Source organism: Anguilla rostrata, chromosome 6 (assembly GCF_018555375.3).
Source record: "Anguilla rostrata isolate EN2019 chromosome 6, ASM1855537v3, whole genome shotgun sequence".
Lineage (NCBI taxonomy): Eukaryota > Metazoa > Chordata > Actinopteri > Anguilliformes > Anguillidae > Anguilla > Anguilla rostrata.
The window spans coordinates 884,148-905,311 of record NC_057938.1 but is presented as its reverse complement, the minus strand read 5'-3'; the positions used below and the strand labels follow the sequence as shown (position 1 = coordinate 905,311).

At 51.2% G+C, this 21,164-nt stretch overlaps 2 protein-coding genes across 3 annotated transcripts in view; one reads left to right on the top strand and one right to left on the bottom strand.

The window, feature by feature from the left end:
* The first annotated feature begins 2,507 nt into the window (after positions 1–2,507).
* Positions 2,508–13,216, top strand: LOC135257806 (retinal Mueller cells isomerohydrolase-like). Its single transcript, XM_064340954.1, has 14 exons — positions 2,508–4,071; positions 5,068–5,150; positions 5,995–6,145; positions 6,627–6,734; positions 7,194–7,335; positions 7,414–7,561; positions 8,074–8,155; positions 8,636–8,768; positions 9,933–10,072; positions 10,269–10,398; positions 11,021–11,135; positions 11,444–11,538; positions 12,398–12,509; positions 12,799–13,216. Exons 1-14 carry the CDS (start codon positions 3,983–3,985, stop codon positions 12,945–12,947), a joined length of 1,677 nt encoding a protein of 558 aa, XP_064197024.1. The 5' UTR covers positions 2,508–3,982; the 3' UTR covers positions 12,948–13,216.
* Positions 13,217–15,954: 2,738 nt separating this feature from the next.
* LOC135257796 (nardilysin-like) overlaps positions 15,955–21,164 on the bottom strand; it is a 21,415-nt gene continuing 16,205 nt past the window's right edge. For both annotated transcript variants that reach the window (XM_064340923.1, XM_064340924.1), the window contains exons 24-31: positions 20,575–20,606; positions 20,109–20,247; positions 19,704–19,751; positions 18,833–18,885; positions 18,557–18,640; positions 17,468–17,675; positions 16,967–17,056; positions 15,955–16,234 (exon numbers count right to left, since the gene is read on the bottom strand). In XM_064340923.1, the coding sequence (XP_064196993.1) occupies positions 16,025–16,234; positions 16,967–17,056; positions 17,468–17,675; positions 18,557–18,640; positions 18,833–18,885; positions 19,704–19,751; positions 20,109–20,247; positions 20,575–20,606 (864 nt within the window). In that variant the 3' untranslated portion in view covers positions 15,955–16,024. The remainder of the gene's footprint in view (positions 16,235–16,966; positions 17,057–17,467; positions 17,676–18,556; positions 18,641–18,832; positions 18,886–19,703; positions 19,752–20,108; positions 20,248–20,574; positions 20,607–21,164) is intronic.

Genomic DNA, 21,164 nt, shown 5'->3' with positions numbered 1-21,164 from the left:
CTCTGTGTGATACCAGAATGTGGAACAGGCCCAGGACCCACTTAAATCTGATTGGCTTTCACAGGACAGTCTCCTCCAATCGTCTCCTGCCGCAGCTTAAACCAGGTCAGTGTGGGGGGCCAGGACAACCCCCCCCCCCCCCCAGAAAAAACACTCCATCTCCCAACTGAAACGAACTGGACAGGAGCCCAGCTTTTCTTACCCAGCACAAATTGGGCACCTCCAGAATGTATGTATATATATTGTATATATATATACTTTTTTGAGGGGGGAGGGCAGGCAAACAACAAGACGCCCTATCCCAATTAAAGTAGCTGATCACCCCTCACCGGGTTATTTGGTTCCAAGTTGGCTGGTGATTTTAAGCTGAAGACAAAAACCTGTTGACTCTCTCTAGGACCAGGGGTCAAGGACCACTGCATGGAAGGGTGCATGTTCAGCCTGCCTTTGACCTTTAACCTCTGACCTCTTTCTGAAGTCCAACCCCCCCTACCTCCCTGCAGCACAGGGAAAAGCAGGGCTGTGTACATCAGGCACTTAGGGGTAAAAGGGGCAGGTATCTTCCCACAGTCATTTTCTTTCTATATCTATTTCCAATTATCCTTCCTTTTCTATCTTAATTTCCCGTGGTCCTCGTCTTTCTGTATGTTTCCCAGAATCCTCCACTCTCACTCAGTTTCTCCATAAAACCTGCCTGTGATCAGATTCTAATGACTCATGAGTTTGTTATGGTGACCAAATATGGGGGGAAAGCGTTTAAACCGTAGTAATCCATTAGTCTAATTTACACATTCTTCAGACTTAGCTGAGGATCAGAGCACCAACACTCAGCTGACGGGACTGGATGCATCTTAAATTCTTGACGGCCATTTGGTGGTTATAGCACCCTCTGTTGGCCTCACAGAGAATTACTGCATCATCGGTTCTTATCCTGCGCACACAGACGCTCGTCTCTGTTCTCAACACTAGATGTCGCTGTGTGGTGCAGACGGCCCACAGAATTCTCCGTCCGCTTTGATCTTGTTTGATGTCCCACCCCTCACTGCGGACTCACTCTATGCTCTTGGGTGACACAGGTGAGACTCCCCACCTGCAGTTCTCCTTCTGTTCTGACTGGAATCGTTTATTGCCTCTGTTTTGACAACACATGATGCACTGACCAAAGACACATGTATTTATTTCTAAACCCAGATGTGTGTGATATTTGTGTGAGAACAGCGTTAGTTACAGCAGCGGTGTGGAGAGTCACTTTGCAGGAACGCAGCATGTCACATTCTACTCGAATAAATCAGCACAACATAGTTTAAAAATAATAATTAATTAGTGCTGTAATAATTTACATCATAAAAATGATTCCATAGGACTGCAACGGCTGTGGTGTGCTGTGTATACGGCTGTGTGTGTGATGTCTGTTCAACTGTGTGTTTGCTCTGTACGGCTGTGTGTTTGCTGTGTGTACAGCTGTGTTTTCAGTGTGCATGGCTGCGTGTTTTCAGTGTGTATGACTGTGTTTGCTGTGTGTATGACTGTGTGTTTACTGTGTGTATAGCTGTGTTTTCAGTGTGCATGGCTGCGTGTTTTCAGTGTGTATGACTGTGTTTACTGTGTGTACGACTGTGCAGGTCAATGGGAGGTCCATTTAAGCGTGTTAAAGAGTCTTATTATTCAAACACTCTGGCACAAGATTTCCCATGTGACTCCAAGCCGGATCAGACTTTCATTTCAATCGACTAAATCTCCCAGTTTCTCCCTCAGTCAGTAAACGCTGGTAATGGATCGGATTCAAATTTGAGGTGGAATTTTTGTGTTTCTTTCCCCCTGGATTTCTCTGTGACGCGTGTTCTAATGGGTAGCTGCGTTCCTTCAGAAAAGATCGGCACTCAGAGTTCCTCATTGAAGATAAGGGGACAGATTGAGATGTTTTGGCAGGATGCCTTCATCAGTGAAATGACGCTTCTGATGGAAACGTTTTGTAATTACTGAAGCCATTTTGGTCTGCCTTACTTTGCATACGTTCGGCGGACAGTCTCACTCAGAACGGCCTCGGTGTGCGAGAGCGTGTGCATTCAGCTGAGGCACGAGAGGAAGAGATCTGGCCGATTTACACACGTCTGTTTGCACAAGTAACAGTGAGAGAAATTGCTAGCAGTGATTTAAGCTGTCTTTAGCGTTATTTAAATGCCACAGCTGGAAGTAGCCAAATAAGCCTCAAGCTTTTCTCTTTGGTAAAATTACGTAACGTGTGGCTTCAGTGGCTGGTTTGCTCCTGACTGAGGAATTCTCTTCCAGCCAAGACGAGGAGCTCTGAAAGAGGGGCTCATTTTAAACACTCTCTGAGCTCTTCTGTCTGTGGCTGTGTTGTGAACTGTGTCTGAGACGGACTGAACTGTGCTTTGCTTTGGATTTAGCGCCTTGGCGCACATCGGCCTGAAAAACGAGCAACGCATATTGAGTAAATGTCGATAAATTGATCAAATGATCAACATTAAAACAGATCTTCTCCGGGTCATGTTGAGGAATATGAAATGCAAATTCGAGAAAATTGATTCTCAAATGTTTGTGCAAGTGTTTTTATTTTTTGTTTCATTTTGCTCTTCACAGGTCCCATTGCGATGGAGCTGAGCGTTTGTGTGGCTGCGGGTAATCCAGGCAGGAATGTGGCGTAGAGTAAAATCCTCCCATGTGCCACAAGAACAAAAGCCATTGTATTCCATCTCGGGTCCTCCAGCGACAGAGCCACTGCAGTCTCTGAAACCGCTGTGCAATATCAAGAGAAGAAGAGAAACAAGGCACCGGTTTGGGCTGAAAGAGAACCACACACGGGTTACACTGGAAACGCTGGAGCGCTTGTGACAGTCTTCTGTTAAAATAGCTTTAAGCGCGTTTCAGGCACCTTTTGGTGTGCGGGGCCTTCTTGTTCCTTTGACTCATTACTTCATTTGGCAGTTGGGCACCCAGTTTAAGTCCGAGCGCAGAATTTCTAACCCATTGGACCATTTTTCGAAGACTGATTCCGGTTTGATCGATCAGCCGGCCTGGTCCCGAAGGCTGGCGCAGGTTCGATCCGCACTGTCGACGCCTCGCGTTTCTGCGGAGAACGAGAGCGCTGCTTCCGCGCCACGCAGGGCACGTTGTCGAAAAACGTTACGATTTCCGAGGAGCGCGTCGTGCACTGCTTCCATCGGGATTCTCAGAAAGTCACCAGAACGAGGCTCCCTCCCTGTGAGCTGGCTCTCTCCAGACTTTACCCAACAGTAGCGCTGTTGTTGTCCGAGCCTGCTGTAGCGTGAACACACAGGTGGATTACGAGCCTGCTGGGGTGGGCTAAAGTTGGCGGACATGTGCAACGGCGCAGAACATATCCCAGAAATCCCTCTGTGTTCTCCTGTGACGTCAGGACTCGTCCACAGTTGGTCCCACGAAATGTGACCCGAGAAGGCCCAGTGCCGAATTTAAACGTGTGAGTGGATACACAGTGATTTCAGGCACCTGAAGCAGATTAAACTAGTGGAGAGCGCATTGATTTTTAACAAAGATGCTCTACTCTACACACATGCAGGGTTTACTGTATGGCAGGCAGGAGAGGAGGCGTTGGGCTTTAAGTGTGAAATAAGTGGCTTTAGAGGCTGAGAGTAAACCTGCAAACCTCCCAGTCTGAGGCTACAGAGGTGTTGGTGACAACAGAAAGAGTTCAAACAGGATGGCAGTTAAACTATGAGGCTGAAAATAAGTAAGAATCCCACCAGTTATGCTTTAGTTTTGAAAGGCTGGCAAGGAGAAACCTGCCTCTAGATTATTAAAGATTAGAGATTGTGTGAAGATTGTATTAATGGTCTTATGTTGTTGCAAAAGACTTTTGAGCGTGGTGGATCAAAGAAAGGTATTGTGCTGGAGCTTGTCGTTCTGGAGCTCTGTGATTGGTTGGGACGGTGCCGCTGGTCACTAGGGGCGGGGTTTCTTGGGTATAAATTGCTCGGCCCATATGCGATGGGAGCTGAGACTTCCCCTTCGGACCTCGAGACTGTGTGCGTGCGCGTGCTGCTGTCACCACGACGACACCATGGTTAGCAGGTGAGTGACAATCCGTTCTCCTTCGCCCTCACCTGGTTCTTTAGTATAACCCAGTGTTGAGTCTCACCTGGTTCTTTAGTATAACCCAGTGTTGAGTCTCACCTGGTTCTTTAGTATAACCCAGTGTTCAGTCTCACCTGGTTCTTTAGCATAACCCAGTGTTGAGTCTCACCTGGTTCTTTAGTATAACCCAGTGTTCAGTCTCACCTGGTTCTTTAGTATAACCCAGTCTCACCTGGTTCTTTAGCATAACCCAGTGTTGAGTCTCACCTGGTTCTTTAGTATAACCAAGTGTTGAGTCTCACCTGGTTCTTTAGCATAACCAAGTGTTGAGTCTCACCTGGTTCTTTAGCATAACCAAGTGTTGAGTCTCACCTGGTTCTTTAGCATAACCCAGTGTTGAGTCTCACCTGGTTCTTTAGCATAACCAAGTGTTGAGTCTCACCTGGTTCTTTAGCATAACCCAGTGTTGAGTCTCACCTGGTTCTTTAGCATAACCCAGTGTTGAGTCTCACCTGGTTCTTTAGCATAACCCAGTGTTGAGTCTCACCTGGTTCTTTAGTATAACCAAGTGTTGAGTCTCACCTGGTTCCTAATATATCTCAGTGTTGAGTCTCGGCTGGTTCTTAATATCTCACACAGGTATTATTAGGTTTTTGCTCAGCCACTGGATTCATGCCACTGTCAGTCACAGGGCTTGATAAATCTACCTGGACCTAAAATATTAACATCACATATCAACATATTTTTTTTCAAGTTTTATATCTTGCATTTCTCTGAAAAGTTTTACCAATTTCAGAAATCTCATTTTAGAGACGATGGGCTTTAGTTACCTAGTGTCATCACCTTTCACGTTTCATCTAATCCCACCCTCCTGCTCTCTTCTGTGTTGTTTGAATGCTGGAGATAAACCCGCCCTCCTGCTCTCTTCTGTGTTGTTTGAATGCTGGAGATAATCCCGCCTTCCTGCTCTGTTCTGTGGTGTTTTACTGGCAGAGTGGAGCATCCTGCCGGTGGCTATAAGAAGATCTTTGAGACTTGTGAGGAGCTGGCAGAGCCAATCCCAGCACAGGTTACAGGTGGGTCCAGTGTCACAGCCAATCCCAACACTGGTCACAGGTGGGTCCAGTATCACAGCTAATCCCAACACAGGTTACAGGTGGGTCCAGTGTCACAGCCAATCCCAGCACAGGTCACAGGTGGGTCCAGTGTGGCATCACTGCCTGTTTATTTGCATTCACACTGGAGGCAGAGCCTGTCCTGAGACAGGCAGACAAACAGACAAAGTGAGACCTGCAAGCCGCATAAGGAAATCCCATATGGAAAATAATACATGGCAATATATGGGAACTACATGTATTATTATGTGCTATTTTACCTTTATTTATTAGATATATTTTTACTAGATTGTGAAAACATATTTAATTATTAAAAATTAGCTGCTTTTACATATTTATGACATGCATCTACATATATTTTGTACATATACTGTATGTGCTTACTGATTTGGGAGTGGGGTAGGGGTGGGGTAAATAGTGTGAGTGGGATGGGGTAGGGGTGGGGTAAATAGTGTGAGTGGGGTAGGGGTGGGGTAAACAGTGAGAGTGGGGTAGGGGTGGGGTAGACAGTGTGAGTGGGATGGGGTGGGGTAACACGTGTTGGGATGGAGGTGGGGTAGGGGTGGGGTAGACAGTGAGAGTGGGGTAGGGGTGGGGTAGACAGTGAGAGTGGGGTAGGGGTGGGGTAAACAGTGAGAGTGGGGTAGGGGTGGGGTAGACAGTGTGAGTGGGATGGGGGTGGGGTAGACGGTAGGAGGGGATGGGGTGGGGTAAACACCGTGTTTGGGATGGAGGGTGGGGTAGGGGTGGGGTAAACACCGTGTTTGGGATGGAGGGTAACGAGGTGCCTGTCCTGTGCACCCAGGCCGGTTGCCTTCGTGGCTGAGGGGAAGCCTCCTCCGGCTGGGCCCCGGGCTGTTCGAGGTGGGGGACGAGCCCTTTTACCACCTGTTTGACGGACAGGCCCTCATGCACAAGTTCGACTTCAAGAACGGACAAGTCACCTACTACCGCAAGTGAGTATCGCAGGACAATTCTAAAATAATCCCTCGCAATTTACATTTTCCATTGGACTTTTTTACCCTCCAAAACGAAACTACTAGTATCAGCATATCAGCACCTCAACCTTGTTTGTCTGATTTGACACCAGAACTTTGAGATTAATTTTGCTGTCTGTGGTCATAATAGTGTGCTCAGAATGGCTTTGCATGCCGATAATATCACTGATCTGGCAATCGTCTTAGCTTTTTCAGTCTCAGCTGATGTACTAAATACCCATTTGAAAACCGGATTTAATTAACCTCTAACTGTGGTAGCACACTGCTGATTTAGCGTAGCTCAGTATGCTGTTATGTTAGCGTAGCCTAGTTGAGCGTGCTGTTGGTTGAGCAATGTTCAGCGCATGGCTAGTTTAACACGCTGTAGCGTGCCGTCAGCCTGCTGCAGCGCAGGCAGTGGTCAGTCTAGCGTGTCGATGGCTCGTTTCGCTGTGCTCAGGTTTGTGAGGACGGACGCGTACGTGCGGGCGATGACAGAGAAACGCGTCGTCATCACCGAGTTTGGAACTTTCGCCTACCCAGACCCCTGCAAGAACATCTTCTCCAGGTCAGGTCCCCAGAACTCTGGTTAAACACACCTCTCTCACCTGTGTGATACACAGATGTTTTAACACACCTCTCTCACCTGTGTGATACACTGAACTCTGGTTAAACACACCTCTCTCACCTGTGTGATACACTGAACTCTGGTTAAACACACCTCTCTCACCTGTGTGATACACTGAACTCTGGTTAAACACACCTCTCTCACCTGTGTGATACACTGAACTCTGGTTAAACACACCTCTCTCACCTGTGTGATACACAGAGCTGTTTTAACACACCTCTCTCACCTGTGTGATACATCCCACAGCTGATTCTTTGTTGATGTTTTGTGACTTCTGCATAATTACAGTTAACAGGAATTTGCTTTTAGAAGAATTAACATTCTGAAGCAGAATGGCTGATATTTGTGTGCGCACGTGTGTGTGTGTGTGTGCATGTGTGTGCGCTTGTGTTCCCATAGGTTCTTCTCCTATTTTAAAGGGGTGGAGGTGACGGATAACTGCCTGGTGAACGTGTATCCCATCGGAGAAGACTACTACGCCTGCACAGAGACCAACTACATCACCAAGGTCGACCCCGAGACACTGGAGACCCTGAAGAAGGTGAGTCTATGTCCGAGTGACGTGGTGTCAACACCGCTCCAAAGGCCAGTGCAGCCGTGCTCACGCCTGCCCCCTCAGGTGGACCTGTGCAACTACATGAACATCAACGGAGTGACAGCGCACCCCCACATCGAGGCGGACGGCACCGTGTACAACATCGGGAACTGCTTCGGGAAAGGGGCGACACTGGCCTACAACATCGTCAGCATGCCCCCCAAACAGAAGGGTCAGCCAGTTCGCCAAACGCACCTGCACACCTGCACTATACACCCACTCACCTGCCCCACACACCTGTGCATCTACACACCTACCTACACACCTGCACTAAACACCTACACACCTGCACACAACTGTACTGAGATCACATCTGTACATTCATCACCTTTACACACCTGAGCATTGACTGACAGACTGTCACACCTGAGCAGAGACTGACAGACTGTCACACCTGAGCAGTGAGACTGACAGACTGTCACACCTGAGCAGTGAGACTGACAGACTGTCACACCTGAGCATTGACTGACAGACTGTCACACCTGAGCAGAGACTGACAGACTGTCACACCTGAGCAGTGACTGAGACTGTCACACCTGAGCAGTGACTGACAGACTGTCACACCTGAGTAGTGACTGACAGACTGTCACACCTGAGCAGTGAGACTGACAGACTGTCACACCTGAGCAGTGACTGACAGACTGTCACACCTGAGCAGAGACTGACAGACTGCTTTTTCTCCAGATAAGTCTGATTCTGTTGAAAAATCCAAAGTGGTGGTTCAGATCCCCAGCAGTGAGCGATTCAAACCATCGTATGTCCACAGGTTCGTATTGTTATTACTATTACTATTATTATTATTGCTGTTGACCCTATGTGGAAAAACTTCCTTTAAGGCAATGTTTTATCTTTCAGTCTCGGCCTGAAGCGAAATCATAACTTACAAAGTCTATATTGCAGTACTGACCTGTCCTTCACCTGCCGTACTGACCTGTGCTTCACCTGCCGTACTGACCTGTCCTTCACCTGCTGTACTGACCTGTGCTTCACCTGCCGTACTGACCTGTACTTCACCTGCCATACTGACCTGTCCTTCACCTGCCGTACTGACCTGTGCTTCACCTGCCATACTGACCTGTCCTTCACCTGCCGTACTGACCTGTGCTTCACCTGCCATACTGACCTGTCCTTCACCTGCCGTACTGACCTGTGCTTCACCTGCCATACTGACCTGTGCTTCACCTGCCATACTGACCTGTCCTTCACCTGCCGTACTGACCTGTCCTTCATCGCTCTCTCCCTCTAGTTTTGGAATTTCTCCAAACTACTTCATCTTTGTGGAAACACCCGTCAAGATCAACCTGCTCAAGTTCCTGAGCGCCTGGAGCATCCGAGGCTCCAACTACATGGACTGCTTTGAGTCCAACGAGACTATGGGAGTAAGTGTGAGACTGTGTGTGTGCGTGTGTGTGTGTGTGTGTGAGAGAGTGTGTGTGGGTGTGTGTGTGTGTGTGTGACAGTGAGTGCGTGTGTGTGAGTGTGTGTGTGTGTGTGACAGTGAGTGTGTGTGAGACTGTGAGTGAGACAGTGTGTGTGTGTGTGTGTGAGACTGTGAGTGAGACAGTGTGTGTGTGTGTGTGTGGTGTGTGTTGTGTGTGTAGACTGAGTGTGTGTGTGTGTGTGTGTGTGAGACTGTGAGTGTGTGTGTGTGTGTGTGTGAGACTGTGAGTGTGTGTGTGTGTGAGACTGTGAGTGAGACAGTGTGTGTGTGTGTGTGAGACTGAGTGTGTGTGTGTGTGTGTGAGACTGTGAGTGTGTGTGTGTGTGTGTGTGAGACTGTGAGTGTGTGTGTGTGTGTGTGTGTATGCGTGAGACAGTGAGTGTGTGTGTGTGTGAGACTGTGAGTGAGACAGTGTGTGTGTGTGTGTGAGAGACTGTGTGTGAGACAGTGAGTGTGTGTGTGTGTGTGTGTGAGACAGTGAGTGTGTGTGTGTGTGTGTGTGAGACTGTGAGTGTGTGTGTGTGTGTGACAGTGAGTGTGTGTGTGTGTGTGTGTGTGTGAGACAGTGTGTGTGTGTGTGTGTGAGACTGTGAGTGTGCATGAGGGAGGCTGTGTGTGTGTGTGTGTGTGAGACTGTGAGTGTGCATGAGGGAGGCTGTGTGTGTGTGTGTGTGAGACTGTGAGTGTGTGTGTGTGTGTATGCGTGAGACTGTGAGTGTGCATGAGGGAGGCTGTGTGTGTGAGTGTGCATGAGGGAGGCTGTGTGTGTGAGTGTGCATGAGGGAGGCTGTGTGTGTGAGTGTGCATGAGGGAGGCTGTGTGTGTGAGTGTGCATGAGGGAGGCTGTGTGTGTGAGTGTGCATGAGGGAGGCTGTGTGTGTGAGTGTGCATGAGGGAGGCTGTGTGTGTGAGTGTGCATGAGGGAGGCTGTGTGTGTGAGTGTGCATGAGGGAGGCTGTGTGTGTGAGTGTGCATGAGGGAGGCTGTGTTTGTTGCCGGTTCCTGTGTAAAGCGTCGCTGTGATGGTGTCGCTGTAAAAACGCCTCTGAGTGAAACTGAAGGAGACCGAGCCGATTAAAAGCTTTGCCTGCTCGCCTCGTAGACCTGGTTCCACCTGGCCACCCGGAAGCCCAATGAATACGTGGATGTGAAGTTCCGAGCCTCGGCCATGAACCTCTTCCACCACATCAACTGCTATGAGGACCAAGGCTTTGTCGTGGTCGACCTGTGCACGTGGAAAGGGTAGGCCCCACCTGCACCTGTCCCGTTACCTATACCTGTACCATTCACTAAACTCTGCACCACCTGCACCTGTCCCATTCACTAAACTCTGCACCATCTGCACCTGTCCCATTCAGGTTTGAGTTTGTGTATAACTACCTTTACACCTGTGTGGCAGGTTTGAGTTTGTGTATAACTACCTGTACCTGTGTGGCAGGTTTGAGTTTGTGTATAACTACCTGTACCTGGCAAACTTGCGGGAGAACTGGGAGGAGGTAAAGAAGGCAGCCATGATGGCTCCACAGCCGGAGGTGCGGAGATATGTGCTCCCCATGGATGTGCACCGGGTAAGCCCCGCCTCCCTGTACTGAGCCCCAGACTCCCTGTACTGAGCCCCGCCCCTCTGTGCTGAGCCCCACCCCCCTGTGCTGAGCCCCACCCCCCTGTGCTGAGCCCCGCCTCCCTGTGTTGAGCCCCGCCTCCCTGTACTGAGCCCCGCCTCCCTGTGCTGAGCCCTGCCTTCCTGTACTGAGCCCCGCCCCCCTGTGCTGAGCCCCGCCTCCCTGTGCTGAGCCCTGCCTTCCTGTACTGAGCCCCGCCCCCCTGTACTGAGCCCCGCCTCCCTGTGCTGAGCCCCGCCTCCCTGTACTGAGCCCTGCCTTCCTGTACTGAGCCCCGCCTCCCTGTACTGAGCCCTGCCTTCCTGTACTGAGCCCCGCCCCCCTGTACTGAGCCCCACCTTCCTGTACTGAGCCCCACCTCCCTTTACTGAGCCCCACCCCTCTACCCCAATCCCCGCCCCCCCAGTGCTGAGCCCCACTCCCCTATACTGAGCCCCTCCCCCTTGTACTGAACCCCACCCCCTGTGCTGAGCCCCGCCCCTCTGCCAGCGCTGAAGCTCAGGTGTTCTGAGGACCATTCTCACCTGCCTCCCTGTCGCTGGTTCTTGTTCTGGTTCTGGTTCTGCAGGAGGAGCAGGGGAAGAACCTGATATCGCTGCCCTACACCACGGCAACCGCTGTCATGCGCTGCGACGGTACTGTCTGGCTCGAACCCGAGGTCCTCTTCTCTGGCCCCCGCCAAGGTAAGAGCTGCCGGGTCCAAACTGCCCCCACACCGCCCCTCCAGAACCGCCCGGTCCAAACTGCCCCCACACCGCCCCTCCAGAACCGCCCGGTCCAAACTGTACCCACACCGCCCCTCCAGAACCGCCCGGTCCAAACTGTACCCACACCGCCCCTCAGAACCGCCCGGTCCGAACTGCACCCACACCGCCCCCCAGAACCGCCCGGTCCAAACTGCACCCACACCGCCCCCCAGACCCAGCCAGGTCCAAACTGCAGAGGTCAAAACTCATTTTTTTTTAAACTTTTTTTTTCTCACATTTCCCAGCTTTTGAGTTCCCCCAGATCAACTACCCACGATGCAGTGGGAAGAACTACACCTACGCCTATGCCCTTGGACTGAACCACTTCATCCCAGACAGGGTGGGTAGAGCTGAATGCACACTCCACCTGCACAATACTGAGGACACAGATGCACCTCACAGTACATGAACCGAATTTAACTGCTGCCTGAGGATTTTTTCATTATTTTATTTAATTTCAATGCAAGTATTGGCAGTGGTGGAGTGAACACGTACCCAAGTGAGGCCTGTTCTCCTCACTGCAATCTTAAACATGTAAAACTCCAAATGTTTAGCATATAGCATTAGCACGTTTAGTATTAGCATGTTTAGCATGTAGCATTAGCACGTTCAGCAGTAGCATGTACCATCACTCAGCATGGGGTTTGATGAATAGGGGCTACTCAGCTGCCACTTATTGCCGGACTTACTTACTGGAGCCTGAGGAAGACACTTCATGCGTAACGGGCGGACATGAGGGTGCCCGACTGACCAGCAGAGGGCGCTGTTGTGCAATGAGTCGGAGGGCTCGGGTGCCGGACTGAGAGGCCCATCCGTGCAGTAGACCAGCCACAGGGAGCTCGGGGGCAGTAGACCAGCCACAGGGCGCTCGGGTGCCGGACTGAGAAGCCCATCCATGCTGTAGACCAGCAACAGGGCGCTCAGGGGCAGTAGACCAGCAACAGGGCGCTCAGGGGCAGTAGACCAGCAACAGGGCGCTCAGGGGCAGTAGACCAGCCACAGGGCGCTCGGGTGCCGGACTGAGCGGCCCATCCATGCTGTAGACCAACCACAGGGCGCTCGGGTGCAGTAGACCAGCCACAGGGCGCTCGGGTGCCGGACTGAGAGGCCCATCCGTGCTGTAGACCAGTGTTTGAGCAGGACGATGAGTTCCCCAGAAGCCCCACCTGTGCTTCTCTGAGCCTCCCGTCTGTTCCCAGATCTGCAAGCTGAACGTTCGGACCAAGGAGACGTGGGTGTGGCAGGAGCCGGACTCCTACCCCTCCGAGCCCATTTTCGTGCAGTCCCCCGACGGCGTGGACGAGGATGACGGTAAGTGGGGGGGGTCGAGGTCAAGGGTGTTTGCGTTACCATAGTAACACTGGCATCCAACCAAACAGCGTGCTGTATTGGGCCAGCGGCAGCATGCTGAAGCTCCACCCTTTAGGACACGGGGTCCCCAAGCATGGTCCCGAAAAGCCGCAGGAACCCAGAAGGTCCTGCGGCTCTGGGTCGGGAACCCCAGCATTAAAGTCCACTGAGGAGTTGCTGTGTGTGGTGGGCGGGGCTCTGTGCGGTGGGCGGGGCTACGCGTGACAGGCTCCGCCTCTCCATCTCGCAGGGATCCTGCTGACCATCGTGGTGAACCCAGGCGCGGCCCAGAGGCCCGGCTACCTCTTGGTCCTCAACGCCAAGGACCTGTCGGAGATCGCCCGGGCCGAGGTGGAGGCCATCATGCCCGTCACCTTCCACGGGATGTACAAGCCCTAGAGCCAGCAGCCATACCACCCCACCAGTCCCAGCTCTGCATCACTAGAGCCAGCAGCCATACCACCCCACCAGCCCCAGCTCTGCATCACTAGAGCCAGCAGCCAAGCCGTCCCACCAGTCCCAGCTCTGCATCACTAGAGCCAGCAGCCATACCACCCCACCAGCCTCAGCTCTGCATCACTAGAGCCAGCAGCCATACCACCCCACCAGTCCCAGCTCTGCATCACTAGAGCCAGCAGCCATACCACCCCACCAGTCCCAGCTCTGCATCACTAACCAGCAGCCATCCACCTCACCAGCTCAGTCTGCACACTAGAGCAGCGCATACCACCCCACCAGCCTCAGCTCTGCATCACTAGAGCCAGCAGCCAAGCCGTCCCACCAGTCCCAGCTCTGCATCACTAGAGCCAGCAGCCATACCACCCCACCAGTCCCAGCTCTGCATCACTAGAGCCAGCAGCCATACCACCCCACCAGTCCCAGCTCTGCATCACTAGAGCCAGCAGCCATACCACCCCACCAGTCCCAGCTCTACATCACTAGAGCCAGCAGCCATACCACCCCACCAGTCCCAGCTCTGCATCACTAGAGCCAGCAGCCATACCACCCCACCAGCCTCAGCTCTGCATCACTAGAGCCAGCAGCCATACCACCCCACCAGCCTCAGCTCTGCATCACTAGAGCCAGCAGCCATACCACCCCACCAGCCTCAGCTCTGTGTCACCCACGTCCAACCTTCCCCCCTCCCCACCTACATTACCGCTTGATGAATCTTTACCAATACTCACGAGATGCTGTGACCACACACGCACTGCTGTGGCAATGAATGTTAATCACACAGAGCCAGCTACAGTCAGGGATGATAAACCACCAACGGGATACTGGTGTCACCTACTGGAGGAACTCCACCAATCATGCGCTATTGCTGAGACTGTTTAACATCCAAAGTCCCCACCGGGTAAAATGAAACAACACCCAAATCATCCCAACATTATCATCTCTGGCTGGAACAAGGAAGTAGAATGTGCTGAAAAAATGCAGGAGCAGAGCTTCTGGCTAGTACAGAGTCATGTGACCTCAGAGGTAACCCCAACTGTGATGTCATAAAGAGATGATAAACTCTTTCCGTGTCATAATGAGTCCAGAAACATTCTGTTCACAAGAAAGAAAAAAAAAAACCAGGAAGTGTTTTCTCCTGGCTCTCCACTACAATGTCCAGAATCTCCCAAGTAATAGGTCTGGATTGATTTCATTTGATTTCGCTGAGAAAGGCAGAACTGAACAGGGCCGAGTGCACAAGCACAGACAGCACTACTTTCCCAACACTGTAGAAATAAAATAAAAGAACAAAAAATGTACAGACTGCATTGAGTGATGTGTGATTAAGATGTACTTTAAAAAAAAAAACCAAAACAAGAAGATCCACACAAAACTGGGGAAAATCATAAATGATATTGTTTATTTTTCTCAGATAACAGCATCCCCCTTACACTGTGCTGAATCGCACACACCAACTTCTGTACTGAGCAAATGTGCCCCCTAGTGGGCAAGGAAATAACTGCTATCTGAAAGGACAATTGAAACAAAATTGCAACATTTTTAATTGCATGTGGTGGCCATGATTCTCCCAGCAGATGAATTCTCATTTAATTTAGACAAGGCCAATGTTTACCTTTGTTGATTGAACCCTATCAGCAGCACTGAAGAGGGAAACACACACACACACACACACACACTGGCACACACCCACATACACGCGCACACAAACACACACACACACAGAGCCAGACAGAGCCACATTTATCTGCATATTTAATAAATATACAATAGAATAGTCTCCATTCAAGCAGACAGGTTAACAAACCCAGTCATTCAGAGGGATACAGAAGCAGGGATCCCGTTATTTCATTAACATGAATGGGGGGGGGGGGGGGCTCCAAAGTGTCATGTCTGGCTGGGTCTCCCCTCTTCTCTATCCCACCCCCACACCCCCTGCCCCCATCGCTGAAGTCTAGGTAAAACCAGAAGATTAAAACACACCTAATGGCACTGCAGTCAGTCCACACTATCTATCACTAACACACACACACTAGTCTCCAGTCTCTGTAACTATCACCAACACACACACACTACAGTCTCCAGTCTCTGTATCTACCACTAACACACACACACACACAGTCTCCAGTCTGTGACAACTCTTGGTCCTTGGACAGGAAGCCCTGAATCAGAATCATCTGGAGACGAACCATCGGAAGAACACCCAATCCCAAACTAAGAATCACCATAGAAACCCCTGCCACCCTCCGTCTCCCTCCCCCTCCCCCCTCCCATCTCCTGACCCCTGCACCTCAGCTGTCACTGTGGCTACCTGTGAGGTCACTTCCCTTTCTGGAGAGTAAGTGAGAGAAAATGGCTGCCTGCTGCGTACACGCACACGCACGCGCACGCACGCGCACGCACACGCGCACGCGCACACGCGCACACACGCGCACGCACGCACGCACACACGCACACACACACACACACACACACCACACCTACAGCACGAAAGCACGAAGGGACACAACTTTTCTACAGAGCGGAAAGAAAACGGGAAAGGGAGAAGGATTTAGAGGGGGGTATGGGACTTGTGGTAGGGGACAGGTTTGGGGGGGGTTATTTGAGGACTTTGTGGTAGGGGTACAGGTTTGGGGGGGTGTATTTGAGGACTTTGTGGTAGGGGTACAGGTTTGGGGGGGTTTTTGAGGACTTTGTGGTAGGGGTACAGGCTGAGTTTGGGGGGGGTTATTTGAGGACTCTGTGGTAGGGTACAGGCTGAGTTTGTGGGGGGTTATTTGAGACTTGTGGTAAAGGTACAGGTCGAATTGGGGGGTTATTTGAAGACTCTGTGGTAGGGGTACAGGTTCGGGGGGGTTATTGAGGACTTTGTGGTAGGGGTACAGGTTCGGGGGTTATTTGAGGACTTGTGGTAGGGGTACAGGTTCGGGGGGGGGTATTTGAGGACTTTGTGTAGGGTACAGGCGGGGGGGGGGTTATTTGAGGACTCTGTGGTAGGGGTACAGGTTCGGGGGGGGGGGTTATTTGAGGACTTTGTGGTAGGGGTACAGGTTCAGGGTGGAGGTAAACGCCCGGATGTCGGTGATGACGGAGGCGTCCGCTAGTCTGGGCGTGGCCGGCAGAAAGGTGAGCTGGGACACCTCCCCGTAGGTGGAGCACTGTGGCCCCGCCCCCTCCTCATCTCCACCTGTCGAGGCAGCGTCCCCCTCCTCCTCCCCAAAGCCCACCACCTGAGAGAGAGAAACACACCTTAATCTACACACACACCTCAACACTCACACACCTTAACACTCTCACACACACCTTAACACACTCACACACACCTCAACCTACACACACACACCTTAACACTCTCACACACACCTCAACACTCTCATACACACCTCAACCTACACACACACACACACACACACACCTTAACACTCTCATACACACCTCAACCTACACACACACCTTAACACTCTCACACACACCTCAACCTACACACACACCTTAACACTCTCATACACACCTCAACCTACACACACACCTTAACACTCTCACACACACCTCAACCTACACACACACCTCAACACTCTCACACACACCTCAACACTCTCACACACACCTCAACCTACACACACACACCTCACAACACCTCAACTACACACACCCAACTACACACACACCTTAATCTACACACACACACACACACACCTAACACCTCAACCTACCACACACACCTTAACACTCTCACACACATCAACTACACACCTCAACACTCTCACACACACTCAACCTCACACACACCTCAACCTACACACACACCTAACTACACACAACCTTAACACTCTCATACACACCTTAACCTACACACACACCTTAACACTCTCACACACACCTCAACCTACACACACACCTTAACACTCTCATACACACACACACTCACACGTACACACACACACACACACACACACACGTACGTGGACGCTGAGCTTGCGAGAGTGGGGACCGCGATGCTCCAGGAACCAGGACAGCAGCTCTGCTTTAGTCATCAGCTTCAGTGCATCCACCTGCAGGGGGCGCCAGAGAGACGCGCGTCACCCGACCACACTACAGCAGATAACAGGCTCACAGACCACACGCGCAGAGCGTAACAGGCTCACAGACCTCACTGCAGAGCGTAACAGACCACACTGCAGCGCGTAACAGACCACACTGCAGTGCGTAACAGGCTCACAGACCACACTGCAGCGCGTAACAGACCACACTGCAGCGCGTAACAGACCACACTGCAGCGCGTAACAGACCACACTGCAGTGCGTAACAGGCTCACAGACCACACTGCAGAGCGTAACAGACCACACTGCAGTGCGTAACAGACCACACTGCAGCACGTAACAGGCTCACAGACCACACTGCAGAGAGTAACAGGCTCACAGACCACACTGAATCCGCCCCCTCCGCATGGCCGCTGTACTCACCTCTCTGCTGAGCCGGTCGAAGACATACTGCTGGGACAGCACCTCAAACCAGTTCCTGTCCACCTCCTCGCCCAGGTGCGTGTCCTCACACTCCTTCAGCTTGATCAGAGCCGTCACCTGCGTCTTAAAGGCCTCCTCCGTCAGTGCGCTCATCTTCCGCCCGAAGCCCTCCAGGAACTCCTCGATCTTCTGCTCCACCAGCTCAGAGCTGTGCAATGTAGGCCCATAGGCCGTTAGCACGTTAGCACAAGACAGGCCCATATGCCATTAGCACGTCAGCGCAACACAGGGACACACACCGTTAGCACGTTAGCACAAGACAGGCCCATATGCCGTTAGCACGTTAGCACAACACAGGCACACACGCTGTTAGAACTTTAGTGCAATGCAGGCACACATACCATTAGCACGTCAGCGCAACACAAGGACACACAACGTTAGCACAACACAGGGACACACACCATTAGCACGTTAGCGCAAGACTGGCCCATATGCCGTTAGCATGTTAGCAAAACAGGCACACACGCTGTTAAACTTTAGCGCACGCGGCACAACACCATTAGCACGTTAGCACAACACAGGGACACACAACGTTAGCACAACACAGGGACACACACCATTAGCACGTTAGCGCAAGACTGGCCCATATGCCGTTAGCATGTTAGCACAACACAGGCACACACGCTGTTAGAACTTTAGCGCAACGCAGGCACAAACACCATTAGCACGTTAGCACAACACAGGGACACACACCGTTAGCACGTTAGCACAACACAGGGACACACACCGTTAGCACGTTAGCACAACACAGGGACACACACCGTTAGCAAAACACAGGGACACACACTGTCAGCATGTCAGTGCAACACAGGCACACATACCGTTAGCACGTTAGCGCAACAGACATGCACCGTTAGCATATCAGGGCAATGCAGGCTCACGTGCCGTTAGCACTCGGCATTGCAGATCAATTATGAATAAAGATTCAGAAGCATATTTTAGTGGACTGGTCAGGTGGAATGTGAGAAAGTTTATGAACAGGCCAACATGATACCTGGGTTACAGCAGTGAAAAATATCGAGAACTCACTTGAACTTTGTGGCCTGCGTTTCCACGGTAACAGAGAAGCCCAGAATGCCTGAAGTGTTTCTGCAGGTGGGGTAGGCGTGGTACCTGTGGGAGAAGCCCAAAGGAAGGACAAGTCAGCTTAAATCACCTCTGAACTAAAACTAAAACAAACAAAAAAATCACGAAAATCGAATCAATTCGAAACTCAGAACCCAGAACCTGGTCATCAGGTGTGATGCTGTGCTGCCGTGGTGATGTTGCCATGGCGATGTTAAATAACAGGAAACAGAAACTCACCCCAGAGTCTCTTTGGTCCTCAGGAAGTCAAAGCAGGGCTCCTCCATGTGCATCTGAAACAGAGCGGGAGAGATGGTTGCCACAAATACTGTCTAGCTCAGACCCCAAAACTGCCTGATTTAGGGTCTTTAAGAATTTAGGTGTGGGGGTATAAGTATGGGGTTTTGGGGATGTAAGTTTGGAAGTGTAGTGGTGCAAATTTGGGAATTTGCAGGTGCATGTATGGGGGTTTGAGTTTGTAGTTTAGAAAATTTGGAGTGAAGATTTGGGAATTTTTGGGTGTAGGTATGGGGGTTTCAGGTGTAGATTTGGTAATTTTGGTGTGTGGATATGGGGTTTTGGGGTGAGGTTTTGTAGGGGGTGTAGTAAGGTGATTTGTGGGTGTAGGTGGGTTTGGTGTGGTATAGGGGTTTGGGGGTGCAGGTTTAGGTGTGTAGGTATAGGTGGTTTGTGGGTGTAGGTACAGGAAGTCTGGGGGGCAGGTTTGGGGGTGTAGGTAAGGGGTTTGGGGTGCAGGTTTGGGATGTAGGTAAGGGGGTTTGGGGTGCAGGTTTGGGGTGTAGGTAGGGTTTGGGTCAGGTTGGGGGTAGAGGGGGTTAGGTGTAGGGTTGTGTTGGTGAGTGTGCAGAGTCTGGGGGTGCAGGTTTGGGGGTGTAGGTAGGGGGGGTGTAGGTACAGGGTTGCAGGTTTGGGGGTGTAGGTAAGGGGGTTGTGGGGTGTGCAGGTTTGGGGTGTAGGTAAGGGGGGTTAGGTTGGCAGGTTGGGGTAGGTAAGGGTTTGGGGTGTAGGTACAGGGGGTTTGGGGGTGTAGGTAGAGGGGGTTTGGGGGTGCAGGTTTGGGGGTTTTAGTATGGGGGTTATCAGTGCTCACCACCAGCAGCTCCATCAGTGTGTGCTCCCTCAGCGACTTGGGTCCTGACTGGGGGGGGGGGGTGGAGAACATAAATTAATCACCTTTACTTACCTTTACTGTGCTGCTCAACTCCTATACTACCTATATCCGCCTACACTGGTACAAATTAACACCTGTAAAGATTTATACATGTACACCTTTACACCTGTACACCTATACACTTGTATACACGCTTTGCAGACCCATGACAGCTCAACAAACATTTGCAAGAATTTCAATTGAATTTATGATGGTGAAGAAATTTGATGTAAAGGCCATTAAATAAAGTATTTGCCCATTTTGCTATAGTTCCTTTCTGGTTTGATGGTGAAACGTGAAGTAAAGCCAAGATCTTCAGGAGAGCAAATCTGTGGCGTGCCTCACCTGGTAGTACACTTGGACCTCAGAGTTGGCGTCGCCTTTGTTGAGGGACTTGACCTTACAGAGGTGGACTTTTTCAGGCAGCTCCACCACTCGGAAAAGAACAGGGACCTCTGCTGACAGAGGCCGGAACTGCAGCTTACTGTAAGCAAGGAGGCACACAGAGAAAGCAGGAGAGAATGCATAATGAGGAGAACAGGCCATTTGGCCCATCTAGAACAAGAATATAAGAATACATAATGAGCAGAACAGGCCATTCAGCCCAGACTACAAACCTACAGACTACAGCAGTATCCAGCACTGCATCAAGTCTGAAACTGAACACCCAGAGGGTCTCTAGCTCTACTGCATGACCTGGGAAGTACTTCCGCACATTGACCTTCCAGAATTACTTCCTGATACATGGGGTCAGCGCTGGCGAGGGAGCCAAATGAATATTAATTTCAAGAGAAGCGTCGTTCACACTTACTCTGTGAGATACTGCAGAAACTGCATGGACTCCTACAGCAGAAAACACACCAGAGAAGGGAGGTCAGGGAATCAGAGAGAAACTCAGGGTACACAGTACATGAGAGGACTCAGCAGTTTACAGTAGATCGGCACCACAGGCATTAAAGACTGGGCCCTAAAAGTGCACTGTTTAAGGGTGTAGGGGACACAGCGCTGGTAGTAAGGGTGTAGGGGACACTCACAGTGCTGGTAGTAAGGGTGTAGGGGACACAGCGCTGGTAGTAAGGGTGTAGGGGACCACAGCACGTTATAAGGGTGTCGGAACACAGCGCATGTAGTAAGGGTGCTGGGGACCGCTGGTAGTAAAGGGTGTAGGGGACACAGAGCTGGTAGTAAGGGTGTAGGGGACACAGCACTGGTAGTAAGGGTGTAGGGGATACTCACAGTGCTGGTAGTAAGGGTGTAGGGGACACAGCGCTGGTAGTAAGGGTGTAGGGGACACAGCACTGGTAGTAAGGGTGTAGGGGACACAGCGCTGGTAGTAAGGGTGTAGGGGACACAGCACTGGTAGTAAGGGTGTAGGGGACACTCACAGTGCTGGTAGTAAGG